A 26040-nucleotide genomic window follows, 5' to 3' on the forward strand; every position below is an offset into this window, starting at 1 on the left:
GGTGACCTTTGTTATCTGCAAGCTGCTTAAGAGCAGTAATCAGGGGCCTTGCCCTTAAATTTGCCCTCAATCTCACTGATACTGGTGTAGATGGAACCAAATTTTCTCTTAGAACTCAGAATTGGGATTTTTCAAAGTGCTGTCCCAGCTTAAGCACTTATTTCCATTTTCCCATTTTTTATTCTCTTTCATTCATTAAGAAAAAGATTTTTGTCACCCATTTTGAATTCAAACTTGATCATTCTCTTGCAAATATTTGTGCCTATGTGCTTACCCCATAATCTAATTCTCAGGTATTTGATTGAAGGATCATCAGCTCTTTCCCGCAGGCTCCCTGTTAGAAGGCTGATTACATTTCTAAAACTTACGTTTCTAGAATCTCTATTTCTGCTTATTATTTGTATGATTCTTAGTGGGGAGATTTTTTTAAAATTATGAAACAAAAAGGGAAAAAACATCCTCCTCAACAATCGTTTCATAGACACAGTCTGTAAAGAGCTTGCATAGGAAATGGATCCAGACTGCAATAAGTTATCTTATATATGACTCAACGTGGTATTACCTCTGGGTTCTCCTTTCAAATCTCAAGGGGTTTAGTAACAGGGAAGCAGGATCTGTTTCTTTTTATCCAGCTGGGCTGGTGGCCTCACAACTGGAGGTTTCAGTGATGAGAGGAGTTCAATAAATATTTGTTAAGTAACATGTCAAACAGAAACATTACTGATTTTCTTGGGACAGGATAGGAACGCTGCTGTTGTTTCAAAATGTAACTGGTTAAAAGACTGCTAAATAGTGAAGTTTTCTTTAATAGCAGGAAGTAAAGAATATTTTTATAGTTAGGATGCTGGCCAAAAGAATGCAAAACCATCAGGAGCCATATAATTTAAAGTTTTGTTGTTTTTCTTATAAGGAACATGTAATTTCCACACTGTTCTTTCAAAAAGGAAGAAAATTAGTCTTATTATAATAAATCAGTTTAACTGGTTTGGATATTGTGACTATCGGGGGATAAATGAAGTTGTCAGCTGCAAAGAAGGGTAGAAAAGGGAGGGAGAGAAGGTCCAAGGGAGAGAAGAACCAGAAAGGGACCTGGAAAAGTTAAAGACACATAGAAGTATGAGATTTCCAGATGTCCAGGATAGGCTTTCATGGAACAGTCTCATTTATGAAGCGGTTTGGTTTGTGTTCTGGAAATTCCCCCTAGATGAGCCACATACGAGTCCCGCAGAGCTGCCCGGCCTGTCTGCCCCGGCTGCTGCTCACCCTGCAGATTCTGAACGCAGGGGGCAGACAGTGAATTCAGGGGCCCTGAGCCTGGAAGTAACTTTACAGTCATTCCGTGTGCCTCAAAAACAAAGAGGAACTATTTACACTACCTAAAAATAAAGCTTAAAGGAATTTATTCAAGCAATTTACCAAGGCCTCTTGTATCTTGTTGTATTCTCTGTAGACAAAGATATTTGCATCCAGTTCCTCAGCAAAAAACCTTGAATTTGTGTGAGGTGTGACACACAGTGTTAATACTGGCAGCACTCGCGACTTACAAACTATGCGTATACGCGGTACAAAATTGCCATCTGTCCAACCCGCCCTGGCCCCGGTGCAGCCCATCCCAATGTGCCTGGCCTACAGCAGGGTCGCGGACTGCGGTGGGGCGCAAGAATCAAAACGGTTGCTTGCTCTAAATGCAGATTCCTGAGTTCCGTGCCCAGAAATTCTGATCCAGTAGATTAGAGGTAGGCCCCCAAAATCTGTGTTGAGCAAGCAGACCTCCACTCCGGAGATTTGGTAGCCGGCGTCCGGACCACCGCTAGGGGGAACAAACACCTTTCCCTAAGGAGTTCTCTTCTCCGGTTCCTCTCTGTCCGGTCTGGGGAGCTGTTTAGCCATTCCGAGTAGCCATTCACCCCCACCCCCGCCATCCTGCACTCTGTCGAGGTGCTCCACTGACAAGGGTTTGCAGCTTCCCGGAGTGGAATTCAGCAATCACATAGAAACATCACAAATGTAACTAACATGTGACTTAATTCTCAGGGCTCTTGTTCAGGTTCAGCGTGGGCTAAATGCACCAGAAATTAAGCCCCTCGTGTAACGTTGTTTCTGAGGGGGAAAGAGGATGTGCTGAAAACAGCTTACAAAATGTTTGAATTGCTTAGACAAATCATGAACAGTTTAAATTTAGAAACGACCTTGTGCCCAAGGTAGTTTGCCTCTGATTTTGCAGTTGGAAACTCCGTGACCTTCTGAAACAAAGCGGTGGGAGGCAGAGCTAGCGTTCCAGGACTATCATTTTCTAAAATGCGTATTGTCTTTTCTTTCATTTGACTTCCCTCTGATTACTTAATGTTAGCCCCATTTTCTGCAAAAGAAGGATATGATATAATAAACGTTAGTTCTGCCGATTTCTGAACTACACTTTGTCCTGTTATCTAGATGCTATGCTATGGGCAATTGCACCCTTCCATTACTAAGGGAGGTGGTAATAAACAATATGCCTTTATCTTTCCCTCTTCCACTTTGTTCCTTCTTGATAGAACACAAAAAAGGATGCCACCAGATATTTGAGATAGAAATCTGCCTCGGGCTAGAAAGAAAAAATATGGCTGATTTGTATGCAATGACAAATTTTTGGATTCCCCCAAACCCAAAAGAAAACTAAAAGAGATTACAGTTTCTTTTATCCCAATTGTTCTTTGTTGCCCACATCATTTAGAAATTTTGGTCTCTTGTTCTTAATTTCCTCGCCAAATGGCTTACGCTCAGGTGTAAAGTCACCATTTCACCGTGTTTACCCTTGTGAGGCTTTTCATTTCTCTCCACTTTGGATGGTCAGCGGGTGGCCTCCTCATTGGAGTCCTGCTAGTTGGGCTCTTCTGTCTCACTGATGAACACGTGGTCGCATAGGGATCAGGGCAGTTAGGTAGAAAGCAGACCAGGAAATTTTCCTCGTGCTTCTTGATTGGATGAATCCGAGGAAAGCTCTCCTACAGAAATACAGTTTCATTTTCTTGGAAGACTGATCATTTTACATGTATATGGAGAATACTTTGACCATAAACTTCTCTGATTAGGATTACAGATGTGCATATGCAAGCATAGAAGTGGGAAAAGATGTATCTGCGCTGTGAATTATTTTGTATAATAAGGTTGGCGTTTCCAAATGACCGAGCATAAAACAAAAACTGCCCGTTTATGGCCAAGTAGACTTGCATGCCAACAGAAAGACATGATGGTATTAAAACCATATGCAATTCTAGCCATTTTTTTCTCTTTTCTCTTCATGGGTATTGCATGATGGTATTTCGAATACAAATACTAATGTGCTTTGGAAATAATGGCACTCGCAGGTCTTTCATCATATTGTATCACTGCTTTATCATATTAGGCTAATACACTGCGAGAGTTGGTAGAACCTCTCCATGCCAAATCGGATCCACTTCTGTTGGCACTCAACCCATTGGACTCACAGATTGATAAGCTAATGTTTAGAGAATTTAGATCGGAGAGAGTCGGCACGGCGCAGACTCAACATCAACCTCTTGCAAGCAACTTAAATGGCCTCGTCCTTGCTGTTTATAACAGAAAACTGACTTTTAAAAAGCTTAGATCATCAAGTATGTTGGATTGGGGGCCTCCCTAAAGGGATATTAAGAAGGGCAGGCCACTCTTAAGAAGAATGCAAGCTTCCTACACTGGGACTAGCATAAGATCAAAGCCCATCAAGATGAAGCACAGTGACAGAAAACTGCCGTTTCTGTGGGAGAACGGAAGGGGAAGGGTACTGACTGGGCAAGGGCTGTGTGTGGTGACACCTCAGTTGTGTTCTTCCGACACCAGGAAAGGAGAGGGATCAGCTCCGATAACTAGAAAACCCTGGCTATTTAATGGACTCCTTGGTGGCCTCTTTAAGGCAAAGCAGAGGAAGCAAATTCTGTGTATTAAGTGTATTTTGCATTTTTAAAACTTGACGTGCTGTATTGTACTAAACTAAGTGTAACCTATTAAGGCAAGGTATACACACCCTGCTCTGAAATTTACTATGTTTCTTCTATTATCAAGTGTATTCAGGTGCAACACAGAGACTGCTTTCGGTGACACTAATGAAGAAAATTCCTCATGCCAGGCTTTATTAGATTCCTCAGCTAAAATCCTAACTTTCTCCTTATTTCTTGGCAGTTATATACAAATGGTGTTGCCTCGTAGGACAGGCATGAGCTATTCTTTTTCTGTAAAATTTTCCAATCTATAGGCTGTGGTTCTCACTTTTGAAAAAGTATTTTGTCTGGATGTCTTTCAAACTAGCTTCAGATATTATTTAATACTATGTAACTGGGTCCCCTATGGCTCAATATTGCTTATTTTTCTTCTGTAGTGGATGTGAATTTTCCTTAATTTAGTTGGATTAAGACACTCTGTAATAATTTCAATGCTAATCAATGGATATTTCATACTGTGCAATGAACAAATAATTTAACATTGTATTTGGAAATGTTTTTTCTCCTTCCTGTCGCCGCAGTGTGTGGTACTGCATAATGTGAATACCTGTAAAAATATAAATTACTTAAAAATAAAAATATGACCAGTTGGTATCAAATCTTTTTAGATAGCTAAATAATTTGCTAAGTATGCTTGATAGTAAATATCCAAAGAGAAGTAATCTCTGCTTCTTTCTCACAAATGGAATTTGTGTTGTGAATAAAAATCACATTGATCTGCCTTACAATTGCCTCTGTGCTCTAACCATTTTAATGTGTTTTTTAAGTATATATGAAAACAATGGTTGTAGTATTTAGAAATCCATTGAAAAGCTTTTTGTTGGCATTTAATATTAGTAGGATCACCTTGGGTCATTCTCATTGTTGAAGCATAGTAAAATGTTACGATAAAAAGAATTTTCGTTTGTTCTCGTTAAGGCATATGGTGACTCCACATCAATTTTTGAATATAATCGTGTCTTCGCTTTGGTTTTAAACTGTCCTCCTTATGAATTCCTGCCTGAGAGCCAAGTACTTTGACCTCCATGTCTCTACTAGTTAAATTTTCTGAATTCTATGGGCAAATCTAGAATCTGTCATTTATGTCTGTGATTGTCCTTCAAAGAACCTTCCCTGTGGATCAATAAATCAATGCCAAGGATACCAAGACTTTGCCATCTGAACTACTCATCATCAAAACTGCTGTAGGGCCCAGAAAATTCAACCACTGCTTATTTATGGCATTAAACCACACAATTTGGCAGAAACTACATGCTCGGAGAGTGAATGCAGGATCAACTTCAGTTCTGCCTCTTTGGTCACATCTTCTTGGAAGTAAGCGTGCTTTCCTGTTGTGCAGAAGGGATTGCCTGACACTAATATGGGCTCTACTTAATTTTGATGAAGCACAAGGTCATTCTTAACAAGGATGGGCTTCACATGTTCTTCTTTAGAAAAGATTCACTCCAGCTCTTCTTTTAAAAGAAAGGTGTTTCTCCCTTAAAATCATTTTTCATCATTATTTTGCCTCAAAGATGTAAATTACTTTTAATTATGAAAAGGGTGCTTGAGTACAGAGCAACGGGTAAAAGCCAGCTCTTAAAATCTTCTCCTCTTTCCTTTTCTGCTATAGCAAACTGCCATGTCTCCAGTTCTACAATGCTAGGCATAGCTATCGGTTTATATAAAAGCATGAATTATGAGATCTAATATTTAATCATAAGACAATCCAAATTATAGTGTAAACTCCTGAATACATAAGCATCTTTAGCATAAAACCGAGAAACACTAAACCTGTCTACATTGAACCCATTAAAAGTTTAATTGGCACCTTACATATAAATAAGTTGTTTATTATGGCGTGCTCATAAATTAGTATTCCCAGAAACTGGTCCCGTGCCTCAGTGCAAATGTTAATTGCCCTTCATGACAAGAATAGTGCTCGACAGACGTGACACCCTCAGCCTGGAAGCCTCCGAGTGCTCTGCGGCTGCGCGAGAACAAATGCCTCTCACATCTGACCAGTGACTAATGCTACTATGTCCAGCCTTCTCTCCCACTTGTGACTTAGCTTTTCCCAGTCCGCTGTGCTCGTTACCCAGCTGTGTTGTGGAAGGAACAACTGTTTCCATGAGGACATCATTGTCCAATTTTAAAAGAGCACACTTCCCTTCCAAAACATGTCCCAGAAATGATTATCTGTTGTCGGCTTGCTTCTTCAAGAGCCCCGTTGGTATACCGCATCACGTTTTGTTTTGTTTTCTTTTGCTCCTCTCCTTCAACATTGTCATTGCGGGGGCAGGGAAACTTAGGTCTCCAAGTTCGTATTCTGCACTCCTTCATGCGCACCAAAGAAACCTGAACGAAATCACATAGTAAGCTGTCATAAAAATTACACAGTCACAGGATAGGGAAACATCTTTGGAGTCCTTTATGTATAAAGTAGAGGAGACCATCACTCACTTTAAATGCTGAGTGCCAAAGGCACCATGCCCGGGAGAAGAGTGGGAAATGCAAAGGAGAGGGAGGCATACTTTGCTCAGGGAAAGTCAGTCTCGGTCCCGGTATATATGGGGCCATTAAGCTACAGGAGAAAAAAAAAAAACAAACACTAGAATTTCTCCTCAGGTTTTATAACTCGTCCTTTCGAATTTATTTTCTGCGTCTGTTTTATAACATGCGTATCTATTAATATGCAGTAATACATGTATGTAAGTTATCAACAACGCAAGTGTTTTAACTGGTAAGGATGCATAATCAAAAAAGTTCGGAAACCACCGATCATGAATGTAGGGAAATACGTCAACCAAACACCTTTTAGTATCTGAGAGAGGCATTATCATCTGCTAATAAGCCATTTGCAGGAAAGTTTCAACAAACTACATATTATTTTGTGTTAGCTCATGTTTTTTTTCCTTGAGCTTTTTTTTTTTTAATCACCACCCAGAAGTCATGTGCAACCTGAAACAACCAGACAGTGAATCGTTGTGATACCACATTCCTAGAGTCCCCATATTTCATAGTGTAGTTAGAGTATGAATGAGAAAATAGAGAGTCTTCTTTCTCCCCTGCCAAGTAGGACACAGCCAGAAATGACGCCCCCCAGCCCCGCAACACAGAGTACAAATCAACCTCAGTAACTTCATTGTGATCCTCAGATTATCAGCCAATGAAATTTTATATCAGAAAGAGAAATAATGTATGTTCATTTTGCTTTAATAAAATCGAAAGAGTATGTCATCTGATAAAGGACTAATTTATGCATTGTAAACATAAATAAAATTTGGGAGGGAATTTATTCCTGCACAGACCCAGAATTCCTGAGTAAATTGGATACAAATTAAAATTTCACTGTAGCAGCGATACACATCCTCATTAGAAATTGCAGAAGGTTCCTATATACGTCCTGTGGTTTGCATGTGGTCTTCTACAAGTTGCCAACGTCCAGAAAACATTCTTTCAAATTACAAAAGAGCTGGCCTTCTGCCAGTGCTCCAAATGGCTGAACTGGTACATTGAAAGAAAGTCAATTGGGAAGCAGAACTCAACAACTGCTTGCCTCATCTTCCAAAGCAAGCCTCTTCTAGAAGAAGAAAAGCCAAAGTATAAAAAAGAGAAACCAGAAGTGAGGAGACAAAGAAGAAGAAGAGGGCAAAAAGAAGAAAATAAAGGTGCTTTCATATTCTCGCAAAGTTGCAACAGTATCCCCAGTTGACTTAATTGGTATTCTTCTGAGAAAAAAAAAAAAGGAAACCAATTGAAAATTATAAAAGAAAATAAAGGTCTGTTTTTGTCTTGAATGTTGAGTTCTGTGTTGTTTTGACTGTTGAGCACAGTGAATCAGATTGATAACGTGACTTTCCTCCTCACCCCCGTCCTTTGGAAATAAAAGGACTCTTTGTCTAGTCTTAAAATGTTAAGTAATTGGTGACATTTTGTGGTAGCCTGGCATCTCAATCCCTCATCCTTTCTCATCCCACTGCTGTGTCTTGTGGTGTTGCATATGTGTATGATGTGTATGAACTGGGGGGAGGGGAGTCTTACTTATCTCTAGTAGGAGCTGCACTATTCCATTAATATACTTGGAAATGTTTCTGTGTTCCGTCTCATTGTGGTTACTTGTTCAAATGTGCTGCCTAGAGATAAATCTATACTGAATTCTTCTTAACAGCTGTCAAACCAGATTCTTCACAGAATTATGTTGTCCTTTAACCGCAAGAAGGGGGGAAAAACTTTCCATTTGTATTTATTTTATAGCTGTGTGTGTCACTTTTTAATATTAAATCTTTACTTATCCTTCTTAAGTAGGACCACATTGAAATTTTACAAAAAAGTCAGTCCCCTGGCCCAGTATTCCACAAACATTAAGAACTGGGGAGAAAGAAAACTGGGTAAGAATGTTTTTAAACAAAATATATACTCCATACAGTATTAGGTAGTTATCTTAAAATAAAAATTTACTATATAAAATATAAAAATACTTCTCCCTCCCTTAATTCCTAAAACTCAATTCTGAAACCCTTTTTTTCTTCACATTCTTTCAAAAACTGAAAAGGTACTGATGCATTAGGCCACCTGATACATTAACCACTATAATTCACATCAGTTAGGCCTCCCACCCTTCCTGCCCACCCCCCCCCCAGCTCTATGAAATTACATCTGGCTTTAGATGCAATCTTGTCCTGAGGCACAAAGGATGATGATGACCAAATAATTCCTCAGGGTCTCTTCTTGGCCTATGATTTATGAAATGGAATTATGCTGTTCCAATGCATCCTTGTTTTTACAACTCCCATTTAGTTATTCTCAATGACCTTATGATTTTGTGCCATCCTGTCTCCAAACCATTCTCAGTCAAAACTCCCTATCTTATTTCCATCTTGCTGTTAAACCACAAAGCAGTTCCTCCTTTGCATAGTCCTCTATTCACCCATCCCTCAAAATCCTCTAGGTGTTGTTGACATCCAGGGATGAGCCAACAGAATTTAAAAAGCTGTTGTTTAAGAGGGATTTTGTATTTTTATAGTTCTAACTTAGGCATATGATTAAAAAGTTAAAAATTCATTAGAGAGGGATTAAAGGTAGCATGTGCTGATGATAACAAGGAACTTTCTAATGGAAGGACACAATAACCATACCGGCCATTAGTTGCTAACCTCCGCAGCAGCGCCAAAAATTGAATATGAAACTGAAATGAAGCGACTTTTTACTACTAAAGGTGATCCTTTCAAGTTAAGGTACTGTGTTTATGGGCTTTGGGGGCAGTTTTAGGTACACTCTCAGACATTTTTTAAAGAATGCTGCTCTTTAAGGAATTCTCACAGATTCGTCAATGCCTACTGTTAAATACACAGCTCGAATGACCCCTAACAAATCTGGCAGTAGAGAATTCTTGTTAAGATTGTGGATTCTAGGGCCAGACTGTCCTGCTGCAATTCTGGCTCTGTCACTTACACTTACTAAGTATGTCCTTGAGCAAGGTGCTTCCCTGCTATCAAATGAAAATCAAATAGATCTCCTCTCAGTATTGGGAGAATTAAGAGAGACTGTGAATGGTAATCATTTACCCTTCTGCCTGGCACATATAAATGTTAACTACTGTTATTAGCAATTAGGGAGGTTTTTTTTTTTTAAAGTATGTCAGAAAGCCTAAAATATTCACACGGACCATGGTGGGATGAACAACATTCCATATTTTCTCCTTGAGCCAATATAATTAGTATTCCTCAAATAGTACTCTTTGGCTCTCTATTAAAGGAAATGTGAGATAACCCTAATCCTATCTACCACTCAAAGCAAAATCTGAGTTTATCTTTGTTTATCATTATTGAGAAAAATATGACATCAGTGTTCAGTCGATTAAAGAACAAGATGGGAGTTTGATTCATTCAAATAGATCAAAGATCCTTTCCTGAACCAATCTCTAATTTTTTTCCGAAAAATACATAATTGGAGTATTTCCTTCCCAGATCTTACAAACACTGAGTAGCTTCTCCTAGTATGTGCCAGATTATTCCTTACATTTGCATAGAAACATTCTCATATTTCACTTTAACTAAAGCATTATTATTAATGAAAATTTATGATCATTTACTACATTTACAATGTGGCAGGCATTACTATAGCAGTCACATGAAACCTGGTACACTATTGGAAGATTTTTATAATCAGATATACAACAGTGAATGCCATTCCATCTGACACAGTTCGGAAAAATGTAAAAAATAGTTCATTCAGTATTGCTACACCAGGAGAGCTCTATTAATCAGCACTTCTATGCTTCTGAGGATAACAATAAGGGATATTCATTCATGTATTAAAATATTAAATTATGTGCAGGATTGTTTCTGTGTTGTGTACCTTTTGTACTCTGAATGTGATGGATTCAAGATATATACGGCGATTTGCTCTTAAGAGAATATTCTGTTAATCAAACATTTTATTATTTGACCATTCCAAAAAATCTTACCTAATTTAACTAGCAGCTGTGGGGTTTTTTAATGTAATAGAGTGTTTTCCCAATCATTCATTATCCTGTTTTTCAGATGGTTTTGATTTTTTTTTTTAGTAGATTTTTCGAGTGTCCATTAACTGTCTATTACACTGGATTCATTTCTCTCTCTCTTTTTCTTTCTCTTTTTTCTTTTTTTTTTTTTTTTTGGACATTGCAGGTGAAAGTAGGGAAGAAAAGTTAGGAGATTCATTGCAAGATTTATACAGGGCATTGGAGCAAGCCAGTCTGTCACCACTGGGAGAACATCGCATTTCAACCAAGATGGAGTACAAGCTCTCATTTATAAAGAGATGTAATGACCCTGTAATGAATGACAAACTACACAGGCTGAGAATTCTCAAAAGCACTTTAAAGGTAAGGTGCGAAATGGAGGGAGAAATTCCTTTCAAGAGATTCATTCTTGAGCTCAGTGGATTACTAGCTACTCTGAAGAAATACAAAATGGGGAGGTGGAGGAGCGGGCAAAAAACCAGGAAGAACCTGAAGCTGAGCTGTTCCCGTGGCGTTGTCAGTGCACTGGTAGGGAGGAAATAACCCTAACTTTTCATTATCATCTCAGAGTATTGGCTAAATGTTATATGACTTAGTTCTTGGAGAAAACAGGATGTAATTAAAATTTTTTTCAAAAATGTGGGGCTGGTGTTATTCCTCGGTTTTTCGTTTTCCTAAGATAATATGCCATATAGTTATTAATATAGTTATTAAAAGAACACAGCATGTATGCAGGATGCACTCGTGGGCACTGAAATGCTTACAGATATTTCATGAATATCTTCTACAGCACACTTGGAGTGAAGCCACAGTGATTCGTGTTCTGTGTACAAATTTTATAATTGTTCTGTTTACGCTATCAGTTCCCAACTCACATGTAACTTTCTTATTCTACATTTCCATAAGGGCTTACATTATCTCCAGTCTCCTTATTATGCCACCCCCAGACTGGGGAGGAGGTGGTGAAGAGAGGGTTGCAGAGAGGCAGGAAGTTGAAGAGGGAGGCAGAAAACAGAGCCCCTTCACTGTGTGTGTGTGAGGGGAGAGGGCCTCCTCTACCAGTTCTCCCTACGTGGGCCTTCCACCCTGGAAAAATCGAAAACAGAAAAGAACTACCACACAGACTATGTGGTGCAGTAATTTCGGGAAACAGAAGGTCAAAGGGCTCCTTTGGGAAATATTTCAGATCCATAGTGTGCTGCTGAGGTTTGGTGATTCTGAAGTATTGATGAGAACCAAAGAGATAAACAAAATAGAAAATGCATGATTTAGAAAAGTTTCCAGGAGCAAGCAGCCAAGTTTTCAGAGTCAATTAGCTTTCAGTTGGCATTCATGCAAGCACTATTGCAAATCCATGGCACAACTTAATGGCCTTTTGGTCACTAAGGCCAGATTTCTAAAAAGAGCTACAATATTCATAAGAATAATTCTGCTAGGGGCGCCTGGGTGGCTCAGTCTGTTAAGCATCGGACTCTTGATTTTGGTTCAGGTCATTATCTCTGGGTTGTGAGATCAAGCCTCATGTTGGGCTCTGAACTCAGCCCAGAGTCTGCTTGTCCCTCTCCGTCTGTTCCTCCACACTCTTGTTCCCTCTCTCTCACACACAAATAAGTAAAATCTTAAAAAAAAAAAAATGATTCTGCTGATCAGCCCTGCTCCAAAGATAACCTCACCTTCCCACCTTACAGAGCACCCCCACCCCATTCAGACCCAACTGTCTGGTTATGAAAACAAACAGGCATTTTGAAGCTGGTCAGGCTCACATATTTTTAAAGACCTGCTTCTGTCTTGTTCTCTCAGCCCTTCATACCTGTCTTTTACGCTCTAGATTCCCAAAAGCATTTACTTCCATAGCAAAGAATTTGAGCTCCTGCCAGTGATCAGTTCATTGAGTATTGGTGAGTCACTAGGGGTGTGAGGCTGCGCTCTCTCTCTCTGGAGCGAAGATGATGAAAAGTCACTGGAAAGAAATGCCCCTCGTTGATAAAACCGAACTATAGAGCCCCATACTTTTTAGTGTAGGAAGTTAACAGAGGATGGAAATCTCCCATGAGGGAAGGACAAGTGCCCAAGCAACCCTGGATGTGTATAGTCCCTGGAATTGTAACAGGCCCCTCACCGAGCACAGGGCCACTCCCGGCAGCCTCAGCCCAGCCTCGCTGTTCCCATCCAGCCCCAAGGACCAGAACAACTGCTTAGGCACCTTGCTCTTTCCCGCCCAGCTCTCCCTTCCCACTTCCTGCAGAACATTCCCTAGACTTCTCTGCCCCTTCCTTGAGTCCTTAAAAGACAGGCCATAGCTTTTCAGATTCTTACCCCCTCATCTTCCGTCACCCCCCCCCCACCTGGAAGACTCACTTCTCCCATAGAAGACAGCTGTGCTGCGTTGAGTTCTCCCATAAGGAAGCTCATTCTTCAGCTGAGAGCCGGCCTCCAGCAGAGAAGGGAGGGCTCCCTTGCATTGCAGACCCCCAGTGCTACGGGAAGGGAGCCATGACATTCGTACAGCAAGAATTATGTATTTGTGGTGACAGGAGGGTCATGCCCTCTCTCATGCAAGTATGAGGAGCTAACCATCTAGCAGGAAAGATAGGACCAGGCAAAAGTTAAATCAAGACATAGTATGTGGTAAGTCCACTCAGTGGCAGGGATAAAGTGTTAGGAGGACATAAATGAGGGAGAAAACTTTTTTTTTTTTTTTCGATTTTTGATGGAAAGCTTTAAGAAATGAGAGGCATCTGAACTGGATCTAAAAGAATGAGGAAGGTTTCCATAGACAGAGATGGGAAACAAGACCAGCCAGGAGAAATGAACCACACGGAGTGGGCAATACAGGGGTACCTTGGGTGTAGAAAAAAGTACACTAGGACTTGAGTCTAAATAGCTGGGTTTGAGCTTACCAGAGCCCTTTGTTACGGGCTTCTTAAGATTTGCATATTAACTTCCTATTTTAAATGTGAATAAAAGTCTGTACCCAACTTAACTGTTGAATCCTTTTTTGCTTTTCAGGCCAGAGAAGGGGAAGTAGCCATTATTGATAAAGTCCTAGATAATCCAGACTTGACATCTAAAGAATTCCAACAATGGAAGCAGATGTACCTGGATCTTTTCTTGGATATCTGTCAAACCACCACCTCAAATGACCCATTAAGTATTTCTTCTGAAGTAGATGCGATCACTTCCTCTCTCACACACACTCACTCGTACATTGAAACACATGTGTAAGTGTATTCTGCCCTCTGGCCATCCGGTACCTTCTGGTACATTGAACAAGTATATGAGGTAGTTTTATAACAGTGTGTGGGACACTTGACAAGCTATACTTTAATGTTACCAAACTATATGAAACAAACCATATATGGTCATGATACCACTGTCTTTAATGAGCATTTGTATATTTTATATGCAATTAGTGCTCAGCTTATGTTTACCATGTGCAAAATCAACTGTCTTCAATGACTTAAAATTAACTTTTGCAAACAACTCTGAAGACAGGTGGTCTTCAAGTAGTAAAACCACAAAAAGGCAGTTTTCTATCTAAGGTCATCTTTTCTCCCTCTAAGTTAATTTTATATAAACAAGACTTCAAAAAGTAAATCACATTTTTTCAGGTGCAGACATCCTTGTGGGTGGGAAAGAATTTAAACCTTTTTTATATTTATTAAAATGTTCTAAGAGTTTTCTTAAACATTGCACAAAGTTTAATGCTGTAGTTTTATTTTTGTGAAATGTAGATGTGCATACAAGAGTTAAGCAAAACAGAGGAGCATCAACATAAGAAAAGTTCAGGTATCTAATATTCGTCTTAAAAGTCTGTTAACTTGTGAAAGCCAGTTAATGGAAATACTATTCCAAATCTATGGGGACACTTAATGGTGTATCAGGGCAAAGCTTTGTAAGATGTTTTTGTAACTAAGACCAAAATTGAAGATAGAGCTGCTTTATTTTCTTGGTTTAAATCTTCCTTTATTTTTGTAGTGATGAAATGCTGATTGTGTACAGAGGAATTTGAGAGTGGATTTTGTAAAACACAGCTAATTCGCCCAGAAAGGCAGCTAACAGATTATATATATACACATATATATGTGTATATATATAAAATTTCAGCCCAAACTCATGTTTTTAAACTCCAGCTCCTAAAAAACAAGGGATAAACTGAAATGAATCAACTTTCCAGTTAGTTTCCAATTCTCCCCACTAGTCCATTAATTAAAGTTACGTAATTATATTTCAGGCAGGGAAGTAAAATACATTTAGTTACAGGCTAATGCGTGTTATAATATAGAAAACAATGCTGAAAAATAAAAATGTGCCTCTCTCCTGAGGAGCAAGAGGATAATGGTCATTCAGAGACATATTACATTGAATTGTATGAGAGAAAGAATTTATAGAGGTTTTTCCTAGCTTCATGAATTGTTTCTATAGTGTGGATGAAGTCTGTGAAAAAGTCCTCTTCATATATTTTCCATTTATAAGTATCTCGTTTTTGAAAGTGATCACAGCATGATAATGACTGTGCTGCTTTTTAGTGTCTGGCTGCATAACGTACAAATCACAATTTGCTGTTTTTTTAGGAGGAGGAAAGGACCCTCCTTTACTATTCTATATCCTAAAATCTACTTCTAATCAGCTTTATACTGTTGCCTGTACAGCTCAGTGAATGTACTTTCATCTCTAAGAGTTCAGATATTATGCCAGTGAATATTTTTGCTGTAGAGGAGGAAGTAAAAACTCCACAGCAGGGATCTTTTTCTTTGCTTTTGAAACCAACATTGAATCACTATCGTTTTGCAGACTTTGCACACTGTACAGGAGAGTGGCCTTTCTACAGCACATTTTCAGTAATCCTATATTTAGTCAAAATGGATGAGAAATCATGTATTAATGTTTGTATGGAATTTTGGGTCTAGTGTAATATTTTTATCATTTAAAAAAACTATTTGTAAAAACATTTATTTACTGCATGGATATTGACGTACATTAAATTTGTGGAATTTTGTATATGTAAACAAACAAACAAACAAAAAACACACCAAAACCTCTTGTCCTAAAATGAAGTGTGCTTGTTACAGGTGTTTAGACTTGTTGATGTTTACTAGACCAAATGTGTACATTCACTTAAAACTATCTGTACCTGATGGATGTGTCATGAATACAGTGGCAACATTGTGCCCTGTAAAGAACGAGCAGTTGACGGAAAGCCTAGTTGTGTTGCTACTAAGCAGCTTTTACTTTTGTAAAGTCAGCTCTGTTGTTTTAAATGGTAAAAATTAAACTAATGAATTTTAAAAGACTCGTGACTAGCTTAGCATGAAAGAGACCTTTTAACACTATATTTATCTGTACATTTTATTGCATTAGTTTCAAATCTAGGAGAGAGGCAGCACTGTAAACTGAAGTGAAATAAATTTAGCTCTTAATGAATCCTTATAAGGCACCTACTTTATTCCTACAGAGTCCTCACCACCTTTCTTTGAGACCTAATCCCAGAGCCGCCCTTCCCGACCCCCTTCCCTAGTCAGGAGTTGTAACTTTGCCGCGCGGTCCAAGCCAGAAGCAGCAGCTGTTCATGCGTGCAAGGGTCTTTTCTGAGACCCTGCAAAACCAAGCTCCTTCCCCACTTAGCGGACACCAACTTGCACCTGCTCCTCTTTCCTTTCTGTTGATTCTTGGGAAGTTGGGGAGGGGGGGGACTGCCAAAAATGTGTTCTATGTTTGTTTGTTTGTTAACAAATATAACCTACGACCTGTCTACAGAATGAACTTTGAAAGAAGATGAAAGAAATAAGTTTGGGTTTTCCTAGATGTTCCACGTAACCAGAAGAACCTGATTATTATGGCCAAGGACTGCTGAAGTAAAACTGAAACCAATGAGCTGACTAAAGCCAGGGCAAAAGCAGGCTAGGGGTAAGAATGAGGGACAGAAAAACTTAACCTAGGATATTTTCTCAAAAAAAAAAAAAAGTTCTTTCTTAGAGATTTTCTTCCCTCTCAGTCCTATATTTATATTAAGCCATCAGAGCATAACTATAAACATAGTTCTGAATCATAAAATCATAGTTCTCCTTACAATGACTTCATGCTGTTAATGAAGGCACTTTCTCTTCACTCTTTACTCAGCTAATGCCGTCTTTTCTAAGTATTTATTACAAGCCTTTATAGCTAACAATTTTCTGGGTTTTGTGTTTAACTTCTCGTGGTACATTTTTGGCCTTGTTTGGCACAAAAGTAATCACTGTTTAGCACCTAGGGCAACACTTTAACTATAAGAGGAAAAACAGGGCCATATTTTATTTTCAAAAGTCCATTTCTAGACCGCCATGAGTCTTCCTAGAAATCCCCAGCTCACAGAAGCCGATTCATATATCCTATTTTGACCCCTTCTGTCTCCCATTCTCAACTTCAGGGGCATTGTTCCTCCTCGACCAAGCCCTTGTTTGCATCCTTAAACTTGAGCAGCTGCTCTGCTCCCAGAGTCCCATTCTTAGGAAAAGCCCACGCGTTACTCTGTAAGCCTGCTCAAGCGCGACTTTTTCTCCTCTGTCGTCCCAAGACTGCACTAACCCATTAAGCTCCGCACTAAATCTGGCGTCTCTCCGAGCCCTCCCTCCCTCTCCTCATCCCCACCCTCAGCCAGCTGCAACACTGCGCACTGCAGGCCATTCCAGGCCCAGGGTAGCGCACAACCAATGTCTTCCCAGCGGTCCAGGTCGAGGTCATAGCCCACCACGTTGCGAGTAGGCACCTGCCGCGAATCTCGCCACTTGAGGCCGCCCAGCAGCAGAGCCGTCTCCTCCACCACGGCCAGCCCATAGCAGAAGCGATCATAGGGTAGCGGCCGCAGCCGAGTCCACTGGTCCGTGCCGGGGTCATAGCGTTCGATCTCAGAGAAGGGCTCATAGCGCCCCAGAAAGGCGAACACCGCGCCTCGCAGCACAGCCATGTGGTGCCCGAAGCGGGCAGTGCTCATGGGCGCCCTCTTGCTCCACGCTCGCTCCCCAGGGCCCAGGGAGTACAGGTCCCGGAGGCTGCTCGCGCCGCCCTCGCCTCTTCCCGCCTTACCCCCAGAGATGTACACGACGCCACGGTCTCCAACGGCCCCCGCGTGGCCGTGCAGTGCCCGCGGCAGCGCCCCGGCCGCCGTCCAGCGGTCCCGGCGCAGGTCATACATCTCTACGGACGCCAGCGCCTGGCCGTCCGCGCCCAGACCCCCGACAGCCAGGAGCCCCTCGCCCACGGCGCCGCACCAGAAATGGGCCCGCGCTTCCCGCATAGCGGGCACCGCCGTCCAGGCGTGGAAGCGCGGGTCGTAACGGTGCACTTCGGCAGTGACCGGCCGCACGCCGTCTGCCAGGGGTGAGGAGGCGCCATCAGGACTCTCCCCGCCCAGGACGAAGAGGAAGTTGCCTGCGGTGCACACGCTGTGCCCCAGCAGCGGTGCAGGCAGCCGCGTGAGGCTGCGCCAGCGGTGGTTGTACACGTCGAAGGCCACCACGTCCTGGGTGAACTCCCAATCCTCCTCCTCCTCCTCTTCCAACTGCTCGTCCTCCTCCTCCTCCTCCTCCTCCGGCTCCGCTGCAGCGCCTCTGCCCCTGGCTACCGCCTGGCGGACCACGACCTCCTCGGTCACCGCCTCCCGCGCCCGGCGCCCCCCTACCAACAAGATGCGGGTTTGGGGACTCCGGACGCTGGTCTGCTCGCCCTGCAAGAGCGGCTGGCGGGAGGGCGCCGTGTGGTAGTTGAGGGCCTGGATGATGAGGCCCTTGACGCGGGCGGGCAGGACGAGGCCAGAGCCCGAGTACACGCGCCGCAGCACGTCGGCACGTACTAGGCCGAAGCGAACGCGCTCCAGCAGCGAGGCGCAGTGGGCCAGGCGTTCGGCCTCAGGCTCCTGCCTCAGCCAGGCCAGTGCCAGTCCCAGCACCCAGGCCTCAGGCACCCGTGCCAAGTCGGGGGCACCCAACACAGCCTTGAGCGACGTGGGGTTCAGCTCCAGCAGCCCCATGGGGCCCGCGCCCCGCAGCAGCAGCTCCCGCAGGTGGCGCACGATGCAGGTCTCCGCGGCGCCCAACGTGTGCGCCAGGCCGAAGCGCGCCGCCACGTTGGCTGCGAAGCAGCAGTTCTCCGGAGCCAGCTGGCGCTCCAGGTAGCGGCCGCACAGCCCCAGTGCCTCAGTCACCTGCAGGTAGCTGGCGGCCTCCAGCGTGTCTTCCACTGTGTCCATGGACAGCGGCAGCCAGGCGGTGTAAATGAAGTCCAGCAAGCGCTGCAGGCCGGCCGCCGACGGCACGTGTAGGTGGATCACGCTGGCCCTGGATTCCCGCGTGTGGCTCTTGAACAGAGCCCTGAAGTAGTCGCTGGAACACGCGAGCAGCGACCTATGCGCCGGGAACTCGCTGCCCTCAGCCTCCAGCGTCACGTCGCACAGGAAGCCCTCGGCGCGCAGGGCCTGATAGCCGGTGAGCAGTGCGCCGCCATGAGCTTTACAGTAAGATAGGAAGTAACTCATGATGTCCGGGGCGGGAAGCGGCCTGGCCGAGGCTGGAGCCCACCCGGCACGGCCAGAGGCATCTCGGGGTACGGCACCCCAGGGCCCCCTAAGCGAGCCCCAGAGCCCCTAGCAGGACTCCATTTTTGTCTGCTCAGCTTAAAGCCCAGGGCTCCCTCATCCAGGCCTGCAGATATCCCTGTACCCTTTTCAGAGCAAACCCGGTCGGGGGATGGTTTCCAGAAGCTCCCAGTAGCCGAGGGCGCGGAGTCTGGAGTCTTCCGGAGGGAGCGGGGTTTGCTTTTGGCTGCTGCCGAGGCTGCCAGCGCGTTGCCCGAAGCCCCCTCCCGGTCCCAGTTTGGGGAGCCCACACCTGCGCGCCAGGGGCCGCAGTGGCCACGCACCATCACCTGGAAGGGCCGAGCTGTGGGTGGACTGATTCTGAGGGGTGCTGGATCTCCTCCGACAGCGCTGATGCGCGGATGTGGCCCGCCTCGGGGCGTCCGGGGAGTGCGGGGCGAGGGCTCTGGCCTCTTGGGGGTGGACGAGAAGGACGGACACTGCGGGCACCCGCGAGGGCCGGGGACAACTGGGTATGGGGCGGAGAGGGGGGTGAGCTTGTTCCGCGCGGAGGATCAAATCAAAGCCTGGGGGATTAAGGAAGGGGGGGGCGCAGGTCAGCGCGGCGGGTCGGAGGCATGATTGGGCGCCGTACATAACATGCCGGTAGCTCACAGCGACAGGAATAGCGCGCGGCCTCGGCCTCCCGGGCGCGCCCCGCCCCGCGCCCCGGCTGCTGGCCGCGAACCCAGGGCAGGGGCACTGGAGAGAGCGGCCTGGGCCTGGGACCTGACTCCGGTGACCTGATGAGCCGCTGGTCACCAGGGGGATCTCGAGAACTCGGCCAGGGCTGCAGGGATGCGAGTCGCCCGCCGAGGACCCTGTCCCTGGTGGTGTCTAGGGAGAGGCGGCCGGCTGGACCGGAGGAGTGTCGACTCCCTGGTGCACTTGCGCTTGGGAAAGAAGCCCCTGGCTCGAAACTTTCTGCTTTGAGAAGGCCCTAATTAATCCGGCGGGGGCGGGGATTAAGCGGCGACTTTGCGCACTGACACCCAGGAGGTCGCTGCGCTCGGTAGAGCTACTGGCGGGAACCACGCCCGGGGGAATCTGGGTCTCCCCGCCAGCTGCGCTCGGTAACGTGTCCCTCACCTGGACTCACCCTTTCGAGATGCTGGGCCTACTCTGCGCCCTTCCCGAGGCGGCCCGCGTCTCCTGGGATGGCTTGTCTCACATTCCGCGCTGGGGAATTTGCTCCCACCCCCGCTCCCTGACCCCAGCCAAGTTCTCCCTTCCCGTTCTTGGATCCTGCCCAACCCATCTCTTAGCAAAGTGGACAAGGAAATTGGGTTTTCTGCCTTTGAATGACCACTTCCTTTAAGAAAATAATTCCTTCCAGTTTCTCTCCCTGACTTTCCAGACTGTGATCCAATTACTGCCTGCTACATCCTAAGTGCCCCGACAAGATAATGGGCAGTAAGGTCGCAGAGCTCGGTAGAGGCTATAGTTTCCTAGCGCCCCTTTTCATGAAGTTAGTCATAAGATGCACACAGCACAGAAATGATGACTAAAACCACCCGGTCTTGAGACATTAGGAAAGCATTTCTCCATCTCCTCCATCCTGCTCTTAAATAACTAAACGATTAATATAACTGTTCTTTCTTGCCAATTTGGAGCTTCTGTGTTTTGCTTTCATCCAGAATTGATTTTTCTATTTTCTAATGCAACCCCTCTAGCAATCTGTTTTAAGTGAACCTTTTGAGGGCATCTGAAATAACTTGCATTTCTGAGAGTTGGGATTGTGTTTCATAAAAAAGAAGTCTAAGGAAGTATAAAAATGTATCATTTTCTGCCTCATACTTACAAGGTCTCCAATTAGAATTCTTGAAGTGCATAAAAATATTAGTAAAATGATCCTGCTTTCTTGTCAAATATGGAATTGCTTTATGACTTAAATTAGTCAAATTATAAAATGCAGGCAGAGGCTCAAGTTAAGGGCTTGCTTAAACTCCAGAGGCTAAAAATACTCTAATTTGAATTCCTAATGTTAAAACTACAGATGGATTCAGGCAGAGTGCTGGGTTGTTTTTTTTTTTAAGTACTAAAATTCTTAGTTCAAAAATAAAGTACCAGTTTGGTTCAGTGTGCACAGATCCGAATGGTGAAATTAAATGGCCTTTACTCGACTTAATAGAAATTTGCTAGAAGGGATATTGTAGATCATTTAGCCAAACTTTCCTTTTCCTCTGCAATTCCTTGTTTTTCTTTTCAAACAAATGTGGCAAATGAGCCCCAGAGAGAGTACAATTTGTCTGGGTGACTTGGATATTGAGTTACAGAGTCTGGACAGGAATCCAGGGCTCTCTCCCCACTATATTATGTGACCTCCCTTATGATAAAAATAAAATAGTGCAACACACCGTCAGATTACTTAAACCAAATTTCAGAATGATAAAGTTTAAATAAAGTTTTTCAAGCATGTTTTAACCCCAAAATCGATCACATCTCCAGAGATCTGTCCATCGTCACGCATCCAGGTTAAATCGAAAATGTCACACTTACTTGAGCATAACGCTGTGGAAGGCTTTACATCTTGACATCAAAAATCAATGGTAGGCAACAAGTATGTGTTCATTGCTGGTGCAACATGCCATCTTTATGTATTTTGCCATTGAGGATAAAATGAACTGTGTTAACGGGAGAAATTTTCATATTGGATGTTTCCAGGGTTTTGTCTAGAAAATGTAATTATCAATCCATCCAAGAACATTCTTGTCCTTTGAGTAATGTCTGTGGAAAGGATCAAGATTTTAATTTTTGTCCAATATTAAGTGTGCTAAATAATGCTTCAGTGTGTGCTTTTTTAGATGTCATGAGAGATGTGTGTCTTAAGCTGGATCCTTTCAAAGCAGTCTCTGCAGCCCAACCTGAACACGTGGGGATGAGCACATGTGGTAGAGTATGATCATCACGTTGAAAATGATGCGCTCTGAGTGGCCTTCTCCCTTTAGACTATAAGCTCCTCGAGGACAAGGAGTATTTCTCGATTTTTTTTAACTTGTAGCCCCATCACAGTCTTTGGCCTAAGTAATGTTGAGTTGAACAGACCTAGGGAACGGCACCTTGTGGTACCATCTGTGGGAGGAGTCAAGGGTTATTAAGAGGAACTTGACGGGGACAATTAGTTCCTTCTCTCTGGTTCTCTTTCTTCCCTTCACCTAGCTGGGGGTGAAGATGCATCCTGCTCAGGCTGTGAGCTCACAACCATAGGAATCAAATGGGTAACTCTGAGTAGTGCCTCACCAGCCCTGACTCTTCTGAGAAGCCCAGACCACCTCACCCAGCCCCTGCCTGCTGCAGGCCAGCACCACCCTGCAGCCAGAGTCCTCTACCCAGGTCAGCGCCACATGGCTCTCAGAATCTAGTCAGATGAGCTGCTGCTGCTTCTACCTGGACAAGGGGCCCCAGGTGGCCCTGAAGGTGCTCTGTACCCCAGTTTATATGGCTGGGCTTCTACTGAAGGCCTGGCTACACACTCTGGCATACCTGGTGGGACCCCGAAATTTGCCCTGAACCCCTGACCCCTTGTCAGAACTGTGACCTGCTGTCATCATTCCCTTCCATACATCTGCGCCTCCTGTGAAAGACTGTAGAGCTGAAGTCCTCCGAGTCCACCAGTCAGCCATGGTGCTCCCCTTTGCCTGAATCGGCTCTATCTAGCTCAACCTAAATTTCATAGTTCTCACCTCTAAAAGAATTGTATATGTCTAGAAAAACTCAAACCTGCCAATATCCATGTATAATAGACACAACATTTTTTTGCAGATATAACATGCTTTCTTTGGTAACGACTTTATGGAGATATGATGCACATACTGTACAAGTCACTAATTTAAAGAGGACAGTTCAGTGCTTCTTAGGGTATTTACAGTTCTGTAGCCAACACTGGAGTCTAATTTGGGGACATTTTCATCCCTGCATACAGAAAGCCTGTGCTCTTTAACTCTGGCTTCTCTATACCACCAAGCCCCCAGTCTTAGGCAAGCGCTAATCTAGTTTCTATCTCTGTGCTTTCTGGACAAGTCATACAAATGCTCTCACACGGTACGATACCCGGTCTTTTGTGACTCATTTCTTTGACTTAGCATGTTTTCAGGGCTCTTCCATTGTAACGCACTTTTGAGGAAGAAAACAGTTATGTGTAGGAACAACACTGGGAACCTTTTCTCAAAACCACAAAACTCTAAAATGTGCCTATTTGATATTTAAGATACAGTGTTAGGCAGGTTAATTTCTTATCTCTCATTACTGACTCCTTTCAATCTCAATATGCTTCCTTCCGACGCATGGCTTCTGGCAGCCTCCATAGAGGGCCTATAATTAGAAATGGACACATTTAAGTTATCTAATTATAAAAACATGACTACAAACAATAACAGACACATAGTAGAGGAAGAACTCCTGTATTATCTTCACCCTGTTCCAAGACCACTTTCTGTGTACATGAAATTTATCTTATCTTTGTGACATGCAGTTAAGTGAAAGAATCTCAAGGAACGTCATGTGTGTGTGTGTGTGTGTGTGTGTGTGTGTGTGTGTGTGTGTTTTAATCACATGTGATTTTGGCATTCTGGCCCAGCTGACAGTTGAAGAAGTAGGATGGCAGTGGGGGAAGGACTCAGCTTTGGGGTCAGACAGACCTGGGCTTCGTTTCCAGATCTGCCCCATGTGACTTTAAGCAAGTGACTTAAATTCTACAAGTGCCATTTTATTGTGACTTTTTAAAAGATTTTATTTATTTATTTGACAGAGATCACAAGTAGGCAGAGAAAGAGGAAGGGAAGCAGGCTCCCCGCTGAGCAGAAAGCCCGATTCGGGGCTCGATCCCAGGACCCTGGGATCACGACCCAAGCCAAAGGCAGAGGCTTTAACCCACTGAGCCACCCAGGCACCGCCATCATTTTATTGTTTTTAAAAAGAGGATAATGACTCTACACTCATAGCACTATTCAAATTATTCAAATTAGATTTTATATATATATATATATATATATATATATATATATATAATCTGCTCCTGGTGTAAGTACACACAACAAATATGAGTTTTTCTTTCTTTTCCCTCCCTTCACTAAAGTTTTCTGACAACTCAAAATACCAGAGCCTAAGTACATGGGAAGAGTAATAGAGTAGTTGTTTTCAGTGGTCCTCCTGCAGTATCACCTAGGAACCTGTTACGAAGTGTAAATTCTTGGCCCTATCTCAAACGTACTACTGCATCAGAAGCTCCAAGAGTGGGGCCCAGCGATCTGCTTCTCTAAGCTCTTCCAGTGATATGAAACACTCAAAATTATGAGAATCACTGTAACCGAGCATTGTTAATTTCTGCTCCACCCTGATATCACCACTCTCAGTAACAACTTGTTCTGGGTGTGATGTCAACATTTTCCAAAGAAGAGAGGAAACACACTGGCTCCAGAAGGTCAGAGGTCAGAGACCCAGATGGGAAAAATTAGTGGCCTCCGCCCCATGTCATATGACTGGTCATATTAACAAAAATAGATTATGGACTTGCTTGCCCTTTCATACCCCTACAAGACGATGATAGTAACAGCAGATCACTGGACTACGAGATATGATGACTTGGTAAGAAATACATTTTCTCAAACACTTGACGGAAGAGTCAAATCAGAAGCCCTGATTTCCTATCTGGAGCCACATTTTCAGAGGCTCTCAGATGAATCAGGGAGTGTCCAAAAAGGCCAGCCAGAAGGAGGGGAGGGTCTGGAAACATTCTTTCTCTCACATAGGGAGCAGGTGAAGGAGATGAGGATTTTAGGCCAAAACAAAAGAATCCTCTAGTTGTTAAATGATCAGGGTCGGCAACTTTCTGAAACGCAGGAGAGACAAAGGTGGTCTTGTGGCTACGCAGGGCAGACCTAGGACCAGTAAGCAGAAGTTACAAAGAGAAATTTGGCCACAACATAAATGAGAACCTTGTAGCAATTTGGAACCTTGAAAGAAAATGTGCAAGTAGAAGTAGAACATACCAGGCCATGAGAAGAGTTGTCTGAGCCTTGGAGAGGATAGGGAACTTCTCCAAGGTGACACAGCAGACACAGCAGACCTTGTCAGAGCCCCGCCCATGCACAACCATCCCTGTCACTTTTACTCCCAGTAGCCAGCACCTGTGTCCCTTTGTGGGTAGAAACCCCCACGCCCTGCCCCTGGAGTCCACCTTGCTAGTGCATCTGATCTGAAGCAAAAGTACCTGAAAATTTCTATCTTGACAGCTTGACATCTTGACAGCTCCCTTTCCAGGTGTGACCCACACTGTTTCCAGAGATTCCCCTATGGGACTAAGCCAAAGCCACCCTCGGTGGGACCCTACTTGGTGACTTCCTTCCCTTCCCAGTCTCACCTCCACCTTCCCAGTCTCACCTCCATACCCATTTTTTCTGGGAATACTTCCTAATAAATTACTTGTCCTCATCTCAGAAGGAACCCCTGCCTCTGGGAAACCCAGCACAAGCCATGTAACTAGCAAATTTCTCAGAAGAGGGTGGCCCATATGTCCACAAAGGGCCATCCATCAGCCCCTTGCCTACACAGACAAAGCACAGCAGATAGGTCGTGGAGATGGATTTGTGCGTCTGGTGGCCCAGCAGTCCTGGAAGTCAGGACAGCCTGACGCTGGGGCTGAGCATCTCCTCTGGGGGTGTCTTTCAGGGCTCTTGTGGTGGACTCCACGAATGCCAGGATCCTTTCAAACTCAGCATGCCCCATTTTGAGCCACCCACGCCTTAAGTCTCATCTGCAGGTACAATCTACATGTGAGCTTTACCCGAAGTCTTTGTTCTATAGGATTGATTTGGTTCTTCAGGGTCATGCTCCCCTCACCAGGCTGGCTGCTGTCTACTGGTGGCTCCAGCTTCATCTCCAGCTCATTTGCCCAGCTGTTTCCTTCTGATACTTCTCTCTCCTTCCTATGTGGGATGGCCTCGTGTCCATTTCTT

At 43.8% G+C, this 26040-nt stretch overlaps 2 protein-coding genes across 2 annotated transcripts in view; one reads left to right on the forward strand and one right to left on the reverse strand.

Moving 5' to 3' along the window:
* Window positions 1-13704, forward strand: part of CNKSR2 (connector enhancer of kinase suppressor of Ras 2) — a gene marked incomplete at both ends in the record, with an annotated part of 237468 nt that extends 223764 nt beyond the window's left edge. Inside the window, 5 exons of the mRNA XM_080794916.1 lie at window positions 1205-1320; window positions 1531-1725; window positions 3386-3614; window positions 10646-10842; window positions 13489-13704. Coding sequence (XP_080651042.1) covers window positions 1205-1320; window positions 1531-1725; window positions 3386-3614; window positions 10646-10842; window positions 13489-13704 — 953 coding nt within the window. The remainder of the gene's footprint in view (window positions 1-1204; window positions 1321-1530; window positions 1726-3385; window positions 3615-10645; window positions 10843-13488) is intronic.
* A 732-nt stretch (window positions 13705-14436) lies between these two features.
* On the reverse strand, window positions 14437-18988 carry KLHL34 (kelch like family member 34; the record flags this gene model as incomplete). The annotated part of the gene is made up of 1 exon (XM_080794868.1): window positions 14437-18988. The coding sequence occupies one exon, from the start codon at window positions 18986-18988 to the stop codon at window positions 17039-17041; it is 1950 nt and encodes a 649-aa protein (XP_080650994.1). The 3' UTR covers window positions 14437-17038.
* Between the last annotated feature and the right edge of the window lie 7052 nt (window positions 18989-26040).

The sequence above is a fragment of the Martes martes genome (genome assembly GCF_963455335.1).
Source record: "Martes martes genome assembly, chromosome: X".
Lineage (NCBI taxonomy): Eukaryota > Metazoa > Chordata > Mammalia > Carnivora > Mustelidae > Martes > Martes martes.